Source organism: Sander vitreus, chromosome 6 (assembly GCF_031162955.1).
Source record: "Sander vitreus isolate 19-12246 chromosome 6, sanVit1, whole genome shotgun sequence".
NCBI lineage: Eukaryota > Metazoa > Chordata > Actinopteri > Perciformes > Percidae > Sander > Sander vitreus.
The window spans coordinates 2,042,738-2,055,530 of record NC_135860.1 but is presented as its reverse complement, the minus strand read 5'-3'; the positions used below and the strand labels follow the sequence as shown (position 1 = coordinate 2,055,530).

The window sequence follows — 12,793 nt, the reverse complement described above, 5'->3', positions numbered from 1 at the left end:
AACCAATCGAGCTGCTATTGGCGTGGCCATATTAGGATTCGTAAATTCGCGGACGGGTCAAACAAACAAAGACAGGATTTTTTTGTCACCCAGGAGATCAGGGTTCATGTCTTGTTCTTGTCCCCGCGTGCCACTTAAACGTATATTTTATAACCCCACACATAATCTTTCCCAAACCAAGTGGTTTTACCCTGCACGTTAAAAAGGGACGGCAAGAATCCCGACAAAATCTGAGCAAAATTGGGTTCAATTCAATTCAATTTTTTTTATAGTATCAAATCATAACAGGAGTTATTTCGAGACACTTTAAAGATAGAGTAGGTCTAGACCACACTCTATAATTTACAAAGACCCAACAATTCCAGTAATTCCCATAAGACCGAGCATTTGGTGCGACAGTGGCGAGGAAAAACTCCCTTTTAGGGAGAAACCTCAGACAGACCATCTTTCTTCTCGAGACCAGCTGAATGAAGACAACAGTCCGGCTTTAAGCAAATCATTATTTATATATAATACATACTTAAAGATTTCTGAAGGAATTAAAATTAAACAATGATATGCTGGGTTACATTCTGATTGAAGCCCTTTGATTCTTTTTTTTTTTTTTTTTTTAAGAAGCTTTTTAAAAAGAAATAAAATGAAACTAAAAAACACCACCACCAACAACATCGTCAAAAAGCAACAGAGAGAACATTAGATCCATGAGATAGGTGTGAGTGGCTCGCACATACAGAAAAACTAAATTATAGTAAAACCCCCACAATGATCTTTCTTTCAGCTGTAACAGCAGGTCTCCTCGTTACATAGTTTCCTCAACACATCTCAGGATCTGCAGCTTTCATTTTATCAAGTTACACCTGAAACTGTTTTTATGTGTGTTTCTCGGAGTCACAGTGTGAGGACAGAGCTTCAACGTGTCTGAATTTGACAAACAGTCACATGTTCAGCTGGAGAAAAACAACTTATTTACACTTTTGCAATTTGCAGTCTCCCCCGTTAAAAGTTTTAAGAGTTTTTTTGTCGGTTACACTTTACTTGAAGGTATCTAACACACACAGTGTCATGTGTTCATGACAGTGTGATGTCACTCTTATGTAGATGCCTTCAAGTAAAGTGTTACCGTTTTTTCTTATGGGATGCGAGGGTCAAAGGAAAGAAGGTGTCGTATGTGATATTGGGCTTTAATACAATTGACTTGACTTGATTGACTTGAGTTCACATTCAGTTTAAAAACCTGATTATATAATCGGGTTAAGGCAATATCCTGGTTTCTCAAACGCCATGTAAACACCTTACACCGGTGAAAATCTGAGTTCTCACACCCCAGTTAAAGGTCCTATGACATGCTGCTTTTTGGATGCTTTTATATAGACCTTAGTGGTCCCCTAATACTGTATCTGAAGTCTCTTTTATATAGACCTTAGTGGTCCCCTAATACTGTATCTGAAGTCTCTTTTATATAGACCTTAGTGGTCCCCTAATACTGTATCTGACTATATATATAACTATATATATATAATACTGTATCACCTGTATCTGCATTTGTGTGGCCCTGACCAACTGCCATGCTTGCTTGTTTTCAAGCCATGATGTCTCTTTCTTTCTCATGGGCGGGCCAAATTCTCTGGGCGGGCAAAGCAGAGAAAGGGGAGGTAACCTTTCCCCTTATGATGTCATAAAGGGAAGATTCCAGATCGGCCCATCTGAGCTTTCATTTTCTCAAAGGCAGAGCAGGATACCCAGGGCTCGGTTTACACCTATCACCATTTCTAGCCACTGGGGGGGCCATAGACAGGCTGGGGGAACTCATATTAATGTTAAAAAACCTCAAAGTGAATTTTTCATGCCATGGGACCTTTAACAGACATAATGTAGATAACTATTATATTTATTATAGGCCTACACCTTAACTCAGGTCAAAGGAAAGAGGGTGTCATATGCTGTACAGATTTTAAAACACCACATGGACTTTCTTGTAGAATATTGTGCTATAATAAAATTGACTTGACTTGATTCAGTGCGTTTACATTCAGTTTAAAAACCCGATTATATTCGAGTTAAAGCAGTACCCCGGGTAAAATCTGAGTTCTCATACCTCTGTTAACAGGAGAGGAAAAAAAGGTCCATCTAGGGACGTGCATTGCAAATTAGCTTAGGCTATAAATGCTGTGGTGTGTGGCATAGGTGTATGCATACTTGTCCTTATACAAATAAACATTAGAGCAAGATAACTCTTAGTAACCGGGGGGTATTCGTGCATGTATACACCTTCACTGAGGTAAGCTCGGGTTGCACGTCTGCACATGCTCCATAGGTCCTAACACACCCAAACACAATCTGCCGACTCTTTTTACACTTTTCAGCGGCGATCCGGAAAGAAAATCCGCAGTTTTTCTGCTCAAGTTGGAGATGTGTTAACATTCAGTTTTATTTGAAATTTGCTTAAAATCTGCGGACAATCGGCGTAAATCTGCGTCTGCAGATTCTGTGCAGTGTTTAAAAAAAAAAAAAAAAATGAAAATAGAAGAGAGCAGTTGGAAGCAACGGCGCCAAACACAACAGCAACAACGCAAGCTTTAAATCTTTAAACCAACGTAGGGACTTCGCAATGGCAAGAACGCCATCAACTGTACCGGAGGTAGAGTTAGTGCCGTAATTCTCCCATTCTTCCCCAATCATAAATACGGGGAGAACTGGCAGAACCCAGTTACTGCTGTGCATGTAAATGCACCATTACTGACTTGCAGTCTTTTTCCTGCACATGGGTACTTGTAAAAAGCAGATTAGAAACCTGTCCTGCATCTCATGGCCCATTGCCTCCCTGACTCCTCCGCCTTCCTCGCGTCTTAGTCCCCCCCCACCGAGGAGGCACGGGAGAGACGCGAGGAAATCATGGGAGGAGAGAAGCAACGAGCAAATGTGTTTTAGAGGGATGAGACGTCCTTTCCTCTGGAGCGTCACATTAATTCGTCAGCTGTTTGGGCGGAGTTAGCAACTCCTTCAGCTGCACAGCTTCCAGGAAGGCTGCTCTCGTGTCTCCTCGCCTATAGCTCCTCGGTGATCCCTCCTCAGGGCAGAAATAAGAGCTTTGAGACGGCCTTCACCGAGGAGGGACAGAACAACTTCCGGTTCAGCCGAGGACCGAGGAGTAGGGTTGGGTACCAAAACCCGGTTCCACTATGGAATGTGTCGACTGAAATATTTTCTCTCCGTCGCTCCGAAACGTATATCACACTTTCTCTGTAGTCTACTGTTAGCTGGCTACCGTAAATGTAGGCTACTTTTAAAATGCCATATTTTCCTTCTGGGCTCACCGAAACGGACGTAAAAGCTTATTAACCATTCACTGCACGTGATCGCTAGTAAACATATTACACTTGCTCTGCTAGTCCATCGTTAGCTAGCTAGCTTTTAGTGCATTTAAAATGCCTAAAGCGACGCGGTCGAAAAGAGTGGTTGTATTTCACAGCCAAGGATTCCGACATCGACAACAAATGTTTCAGTTTTTCAAGAATCGGTTTAGGAATCTGAATCGTTTTAGAAGTACCAGTTCGGCATCGGAATCGTAAAAATCCAAACGATGCCCAACCCTGCCGAGGAGGCGAGGAGCTATGAAATAAGCGACATGAGATGTACCCCTGGTTACCTAATCCGGTTTCTCTTACTTGACGTTTAACAGATCAGCTCACTGCAGACTGTAGTCGACTGTAAGCGGGTTACTTCAGTTCATGTAAACACACTGAATCAGAGTTCAAACCTCCCAGCCTGCAGAAAAATCAGCTGTTGTTGCTGAACCTGTCTGAAGGAAACGGGTCATTAAAATACAGACGGGGTGGCAGATGGATCTTTGTTTGAGTGATCTGATATCGATTAATAAAATCCCCAAATCGATCTTTTAAAAATGTAAATTTTAATGCTTTTCCTGTCACGTAAAAAGTACTTTTAAACAAAACCTTTTGGGAGTTTATTCTTAATGTAAAGTAGAGCTGCAACGATTAACCGATTAGTTGTCAACTATTAAATTAATCGATTAATCAGTTTGAGTCATTATTTTATGAATTAAGAGTCAAACTTCTGATTCCAGCTTGTTAAATGTGAATATTGTTCTAGTTTCTTCTCTCCTCTGAGACAGTAAACTGAATGTCTTTGAGTTGTGGACACAACAAGACATTTGAGGACGTCATCTTGGGGCTTTTTGGGAAACACTGATCCACGTTTCACCATTTTCTGACATTTTAGAGAATCGGGAACATACTCCACAGATCAATCGACTGAAAATAATCGTTAGTTGCAGCTGTAACGTTAACATGGACTTGGTGAGTTATAAAACTTATTTGAGGGTCGCTTCTCGCTTGTACAATTTACATCACAAGTTCTCTGAGAATCTCTTTTATATCTACGCTTAATTGGTATAGTAACTGAAATTTCCCTAACGTAATCCAAACGGTAAATCCAGCACCAGAGACAAGGGGGCACACACAACTTCCTCTGATTTAACTGGACGATTTTGCGGTTAATCACATCACTAATAAAACGAATGAGGATCCTAAAGGACTATAAAACAAACAGACCTGCGTGTAAGACACGAAACCGCCCTAGTTACAGAGTGTCTGCCCTGCTGCTGTGACCGATGTATGAAGACGGGTGAGAGTGAACAAGCTGCAGATGCTGCTGAGATGTGACGGACGAGAAGAGGAAAAAGGAGGAGGAAGAGGAGGAGGAGACTGAGCACAGACAGACTTGAAACAGCGTCATTTCAGAACTGATCAGAACTGTACAAACAAACAAAAACAAACAAACCCTAACAACATCTGTACAAATGTACAAGAAAAAAAAAAAAATCAACCAGGATTAAAACAACATTTTATTCATTTTGAATTCATTTTCTCTGTGGATGTGACAGTATGAAGAAGTCATAACTCAACCTGGATCAAAGTCAATGTGCCAACTTTGTTAAGTGCAACCCACAGCAAACCGGGGGCCCAACTCCTCCGTATCGGCCACAGCGAGTATAAAGGACAGCTGGTTAGGGATCATGTTCACTTCTCTAACCACTAAGGTAGGGCCGCCCACTTTTTAGTCCATTAGTCAACTAATCGACAGTTGTGTTCTTAGTCGACAAAGATTGCGACAGTCCATTAGTCATTTCTTTATACTTTTATTGAGTTTTTTTTCCAAGAAACTGATGAGCACATATCTAGTGAATACCAGATTTAAAGTGGAACTTTTGCGTGAGTCTTTCAGAAAGTTTTACAGATCTGCTGATTAAAGCTTTAGTGCGTAACTTTTTGATATTAATTAACGTTGCTACAAAGCCTAAGACTATCAGCTCCCCACAACTCTTTTCTCAGTAGGGCTATGTTCAGAAGATTGTGGCGTCCGGTGACTTTCCCGCGCAGAAACTCAAGTGAAGATAATGACCTCTTCTGAAGAGTCCATCAGGTTATTTTAATCCTCCATTACTTAAAATTCCTAATGGGGGGCGACAGAAACTACGCACTATAGCTTTAAATCAACCATCAACCATCAATCAACATCTATTAGTCGACAAAATCACACTGAGAATTTCTTTAGTCAAGGACAGCCCTACGCTTTTGCTGAGGCGACAAACACTGAACTTTAAATGTGTACAAAAATCAAAAAGACATACAAAGGATCCCTTTCTTCTCCCTGTTCTGCAGCTTTGAGTTGCAGTTCACACGAGGCGTTTGCTTACCGCCATCACCCCCGTCGAAACAACGCAAGTAACCGCCTGCGTAGAAAGATAATGCTCGGACTGCTTACAGTCAAAAATGTAGATGAACATCTGGAGACACTCGTAGAAGTGACACCTAAATGCAACGTGTCCGTTTCCCTGTCTGATCTCAGGTAAAGCTGCAAAGATTAATTGATTAGTTTTCAACTATTAAACTAATTGCCAACTATTTTGATAACTGATTAATCAGTTTGAGTCACTTTTTTTTATGAAAACAAGATAGTTTCATGTGTCACATAGCTCTCCGTTGTGTTGTGAGCGGCTTCCATCAAAGAGCCTTGAGCAGAAAGAAAGAAAAAAAAATAAATAAAGAGCCTAAAGGCCGTTTTATGCTTCTGCACAGAATCGACAGCGTACCCCCGCAGACCCCTCTGCGTCTCCGCCGGACCCTACGCCGTAGCCTGACGTGCACCTCTCGAAAAATGTAACTACACGTCGCAGCAATGCACGTCGCTCGTCCGTGGCTTGGTAGTGTTGCATTCCCCCACCCGACTCATTTCCTGGTTCTCCTTCTCCATAAACAACATGAAATCAAGGAGAGGGTTAACTCCTCCTGCTCCAGATTTCACCGTGGTCAGAAAGAACAGGGGAGACACTTTGTTTCTCTCACTAGGACTCTAGAGTCACTACTCACTCTGAAGATGATCACCATCACTCTCTCACTTCTCCCTCGCTCTAACACACACTCCCCCACACACACACACACACACACACACACACCAGCGCACAAGTATAAACATCAGGCCACTTACGTAGGCTACGGAGAAAGCTCTGCGTGGAGCCTCCGCAGAACCATAAAACAGGCTTAAGGCTGTGTTCACATTTGGCGTTTTTTTTTTTTTTTCCTCTTTTTAAAGCTGACAGCGTCAGCAGTGTGAACCTAAAACGCAACTAGTGTGCAAAATTAGCAGTTTTTGCTTCAGTAATATTGTTTTTAACTTCTCAACAGATTGTATTAATCAGTCAAAGTTATTTTCGTCGGTGAGGAGTTAATCATTACATCCCTAGCACAGGATTTTTCAGAAACTAGAAGATGCTACCTTTCAAATAAAGCCTCATGCATTTTAGCCTCACCGTTTTCTGTTTTATTTGGGTATGCCAAATAAGCAAATATATTCCCCCTCCAAAAAAAGGGTGGGTGTTTAAAGATTAAAATCTCTTTCTGGAAAGGAAGTAGATTAATTGCACATAAATAAAACAACTTCAGACTAAATCATTTATTAAAAAGGTTTTGGCTCCAATTATCCAACTTTTTAAGACTAATCACACGGAAAAGATTTAGGTCTAAAGGAATTAAACTCTTCACGGGAGTCACCGGGAAGAGAAACTCCGGCTGAATCTGATCTGTGAGAGCAACTGAACCTGTAGTTGTTCACCATAATTCACCCAAAGCTGCTTTTTTCAGTTCCTGGTTCGGTCACTGATCACATGAGAAAAGATCACAAGAAAGTTCTAGTGCAGCAAAATGGGAAGGAAAGGACGGCCATGTAGGCGTGTTTTGGCAGAGACTGTGGAGAGAAAGCTCCTGCGAGATAGGGGGTACTTTTGTTTTGTGACACAGCGTGGCCCTCTGACCTCAGAGCAGCGGGTGGAGGAGTCACCGACAGGACGACGACGCACGCGCAGACTTGTTTCTTTCCAGTAAAAGCAAACCACCTCAACTACTGAACAAGGAGGAACTACACTATGATGCAAGACAAGAGCATGATTACAATTACTGATTATCGCATTTTATTTTATATACTGGATGCATCAACAGAGTATTTTTCCCCCATGTTTTTGGGTCGACGGGAACAACAACTTTTGAAATTTGTCCAGAATTAAAGTAGACCGCTGCAGTCGGCAAAACAAGCTGCAGTGTAACGTTAAAGGGCAATTCCTGTCTACTACTACTCTGCTGTTTTTGCCGCTGACGGGCTCAGATTATTATTGTTATTAAGTGTCTGACAACAGTATGGAAAGGATCCCTACAGAGATAGACCTTTCTGTAAAGGAGTAAGATCCTTTTTGTTTAACATGAAACACCTCGCAAATCGCTGTCGCCACACCCACCAGACTCCATTTAAATAACCAGTCATTTTATCATCGTAAAACACACTTCATTCAATGTCGACAGAAACAAAATAAAACTAACAAAAGCCGTCTTGGTTCGTCTTTCCACTGTTCCAATAATCACCACTGTTCTGGTTTGGTTGAAATAAACCCTTAATTCACCCATTTACATGTGAAAATATGCTGGCTCTATACACCCTAAAAGTACTGTTTATTTACATGGAGTCTGGTGGAGTTTGGTGATGGTGATTTCGGGGCTGTTTCAAGTTAAACAAAAAGGATCTTACTCTTTAACAGGTCCAAACTGGACCAATTTCAAAGATGTGTATTCACATTAGTCATCAATGAATGGAAAATATGTTCCATACGGTTGGGGGATGACAAAATGACCCTTTAAGAAGCCCAAACAAATCAACTGCTGCTCTCTACTCTCCGTTAATTACATTAAATTAAAAGTAAACAAGACATTAAATGAAGCAACTCTGGCCCATATTTCATGCATCTCTCCAAGACGAATAGGAGGAAACTTCTCTTTTTTTAAACATTTAGGCCTCTTCCACTACAGGAACTTAACGTGCAGCCACAATAATCCTGATTCAGAATATCTGAAGTGTTTTATGAAGCCTTGTTGTGCAATTGTTTGGGGATTTTGTGCAGTGTTGGAGAGTACGTGCAGTAAGTAAATGTCCCACTATCGTTTGGGTACATTGGTATTAAACAGAATCATGCAACACTTCCAGTAGTGACTTATGTTTTCCACTAAAACTGGAGTTATGATTGCGCACAGAATTGCTCGGAAATGTTTACCGACTGAACTGCACTGCACTGGGCTGCCAAACATCACTACAAAAATAACGATGTTTGTCCTGATGTCATCTTTTTAAAAAAAAAGATATTTTTACTTACGAAAACATTCTGGTACGTAAAATGAACACAAGGAACAGGAAGGAGAACCAGGTCTAGGTTTTGGGAAACTCCAGATTACGGGTTGTTAAATTAACGTAGTGAAAAAATAAAAACTCAATCTGAAACCCATAGCCTGACTTTTTAACAACTCAGGCTACGTTCACACTTGGCGTCTTTTTAAAGCTGCCAGCGTCTGTTTTTACAACATAATCCTGTGGAGTAAACCATGCTCGGAGCGCTTTTTTAAACGCCACCGCCAACTTGTTTGTTGCAGCTCGGAGCGTCTTTTTGAAGTTCAAAAAAGTTTTTTTCGGAGCACAGCGAGTGATACGGTATGACGGGGGTGCTCCCTGTCCCTGTACACGGAGCACCCCGCTCTCTCTCTGTTCTTTCTCTAGCTCGCTCCACCACTTTGTTTTAGCTAACGTTAGCACCGCTCCACATAGCGCTCTAGCTAGGATACTGTAGCAGTAGCTGTTATAGCAACAAAAGATGCTCTCAGCTGCTTTTTGGAATAAAAACACTTCCAGCTTCTTCTTTTTTTCCCACTACAAAAGCACCCTAGTCAACTTTTTCTTGTCAAAAAAAGACGCCAATTGTGAACATAGCCTCACACGTGCTAATTTAAGAGTCGGTGGTTGACGGGTTAGTGCGAGTGTCTTTTCAATCGTCTGGCAGACAACAAACGTGCCAGGATTAGTCCAAAATGAACTCTTCCCGTCTGTCGGCTGGTTGCTGATCTCCCTGCTCTTCTGTTTGCAGCAGCACACGCGCACAAAACCAAACACCTCCATCCTGTCTAATGTGTTTCATGAAGTCCCTGTTGTTTTTGCAGCCTGGATACATTAACAAATCCCTTTTTTTCTTACTGAAAGCTGAGCTGAAGTTTCTACAAGGCACTAAGTGACGTCATAGGCAAAAGGTAGAGTTCGGGGGGGGCAGTGAGAAAAACTCACTGTGAGAAACTTCAGCTGATTTGTCAGAAGCAACTATATTAGGTCCACTAGAAAAAGCTCTGGGTTTAGAGTAATATCTACATGTTGTTATTTATATCAAAAAGGGGATCTTGACATTTTTGCATGAGACAAATTTACAAAATAGGGAAGAAAAATACCAAACTTGTAGTACAAAAAAACTCCTGTTTGGTGTCATACCTGAAGGACAGAGGAGATAAAGGTTAGAGCCCAAAACATTAGCTTTCCCTGCAGAAATGACAAGCAATCACCTTGTTTAGTTCAACGAAATAAAAACTGAGAAAAATAGAGTGAAAAAAGAAGCCTCTTAGACAAAATGAACTTAAGAGGAGAGGGGGGGGGGTGTTTCTCATTAGCACCATTGTGTTCTGTAGTGACCGATCGCAGCCTAATCAATCAAGAGTCCAAAGAGACGGGTGGGACGGAGCGGAGGGGGAGCGATGAAGAGTCTGTCTCCCAGAGCTCTGCCGGTCGCCTGGGTAATTCCACATTTCATTGTTTGAATCACGGTTCTCAGGAAAATATGTATCCATGCTGGAATTAGAGGGGGAGAAAAACTACAAATATTTTGGTTTGAAGTGAATTCAAATATTCATCCTCGGAGACGGAGCATGATCCGGTGATCTGGGAGGAGAAAGAAACACAAAAGAAAGGAAGTATTTCCTCTTCGCCGTGGGGGTGGGAGGTGGTTTGTTCCTTAGTCGCTGCTGTCGTCGTCGTCGTCGTCGTCCGACAGGTTGTTGAACTTTGACCCGAGCCGGCTGATGGAGTCCGAGCGCGGTGCCAGGCCGCCCGACGTCAGCTGCACGTAGCAGTACTCGCAGACGCGGACAGGTTTGGACGACTGGCTGGGCAGCAGGTGCTTCTTCTCCGAGCACGGCCCGCACACCACGTAGCCGCACTTCCTGCAGTGGTGGCGGCGGCTGACCGGCGTGAACTTCACCTTTTGGCAGCGCATGCACACTGTCGCCTCTGAGTCGGGCACCCACACGGCGGCATGCTCGCCCGTCGGGGCCTTGCCGCTCTTCTGCAGCAGGTCGCCCACGCACTTCCCGATGTGGTTCATCCACTCGGACTTCTCGGTGGCGGTGGCGGCGTACACGGCGAAGGACTTGGTGGGCGTCTTGATGAGCCAGCCGTTGTGCAGGTCGCCCTCGTCCGGCACCGTGTCGATGGTGACGCTCTCCAGCGGGATGATGTGCTGCTTGTTGTACTTCTTCTTCTGGATAACGATGTTGCCGTAGACCAGGATGTCGTTGAAGAGGAAGAACTGCCGCGCCTTGGGCTTCTTGCGGCAGAGTTTGGTGAGGACGCCCTCGCCAATCAGCACGCGGCCGGGGATGGCGAGCGGCTGGCCCGCCGCGCCGAAGCAGCCCTCCACCACGCCGATCCGCTTGGAGTTGGCCTCGCTGTTCGCAAGCCGGTCCACCATCTTCACCTCTCCTGGAAGGAAACGGACAGAGAGGACAGTTTGAGGAAAAAAAACATTTCTTTTGTTGAAATGAAATGAGTCAAGGTGATATTAATTTAAATACATATTTATCACGAGTTACTGCTATGCAAATAAAAAAACTCAAAGACACAAGACTGTCCTGCTGTGCTGACAGTAAACTTAAAGTGCTCATATGATACTTTTTTGGCTTTTTTCCCTTTCCTTTATTGTGTTCTATATCTTTTTTGTGCATGTTATAGGTTTACAAAGTGAAAAAGCCCAAAGTCCACCCCAAAGGGACTTACCATCTCCAACAGAAAACACTGTTCACAAACTGCTCCAAACAGCTCTATTATAGTCCAGCCTTTACTTCAGGGACAAACGTGGTCACTTTGGAACACACGTTATAATGCTCGCCTAGCTGCTAGCATGGCACGCCCTCATACTCTGCTTCTGACTGGCTAGTAGTCCTTACCTAGGTACTGTCAGGGCACGCCCTCATACTCTGCTTCTGACTGGTTAGTAGTCCTTACCTAGGTACTGTCAGGGCACGCCCTCATACTCTGCTTCTGACTGGCTAGTAGTCCTTACCTAGCTACTGTCAGGGCACGCCCTCATACTCTGCTTCTGACTGGCTAGTAGTCCTTACCTAGCTACTGCACATGTGCGACTCCCAACAATGAAGTTCAAGTTAAGTTATTATTACGTTGGTTGTAACAACAATCTCTTAATGTTTGGCTCGTGACACAGTGACAGTGATGCCCGGTTTATCTCACAAGACAGCTAAGTTACTGTATGCAACACTTGAAATGCAACAACGCATCTGTAACTTATTCTTTTATTGTAAATAAATGGTTTTCTGTCTGAGAAACATTCATCGCAACTGTATGACCTCCCCATAACGCTAACTCAGTTATACAGTGGGCAATACAGCAGCGTAAAGAAAAGACCTTTACGACAGCAGGTGTGGTAAAAACACTAGCGCTTGTGTCAGAAGCGGCCGCTACAATCAACACAAACTGAAAGTTACATATAGCCACTTTGCTGACCCCTGATATAGACAGAGCCATACTAACAAATAGTGTTCGGTACATCAGCCAAAACATTTGGTTTGTTGGGATTGTGAGGTTGGCATGCTGCATACCTCGACACCAAATCCACACAGAGAGACTCCTGAACATTTACAAGCTTTTATATTTTCTTCTATTTGTAATTTGTTAACAGGCACAGTCTGAAAACCCAACCTTGTTCTCAGCGTGTATGTTCTTTGTAGGGTAAATAAAAAGGTTTCCTATTAAATGACTCCACATCTGAAGCCTTCAACTCAATTGTAAGACAGAAGAGCAAAACAGCAGGAGGTTTCTCTGCTGCGACCGACGACCAGCCCCTCAGGTTTTTTTCTAACAGCACATCGCAGGAGGTCAAAGGTCACCGATGATGGATATGGAAATGTGCTGGCGCTCTGTGGCGAGACCCGAGGGTCGATTACAGAGCCGTGACCTCAGAAAGATGCTCACAGGCACAGTGATGAGGTTGTACACAGGGTCGTTGTGTATAAATGCAAACACAAAGCGAACAGATACATACGACCCCGCGAGTGAAGTTCATTCTGTCATTCTTCACTTTTATTTATTGAGGTGAAGCTCTTTTTTTAGATCAACGCTGACTTGTGTA

General features: G+C 43.0%; 1 protein-coding gene across 2 annotated transcripts in view; it reads right to left on the bottom strand.

Moving 5' to 3' along the window:
• Positions 1–486: 486 nt before the first annotated feature.
• Positions 487–12,793, bottom strand: part of plekhf2 (pleckstrin homology domain containing, family F (with FYVE domain) member 2) — a 43,336-nt gene continuing 31,029 nt past the window's right edge. For both annotated transcript variants that reach the window (XM_078252032.1, XM_078252033.1), the window contains exon 2: positions 487–11,130. In XM_078252032.1, coding sequence (XP_078108158.1) covers positions 10,385–11,119 — 735 coding nt within the window. In that variant the 5' untranslated portion in view covers positions 11,120–11,130 and the 3' untranslated portion in view covers positions 487–10,384. The remainder of the gene's footprint in view (positions 11,131–12,793) is intronic.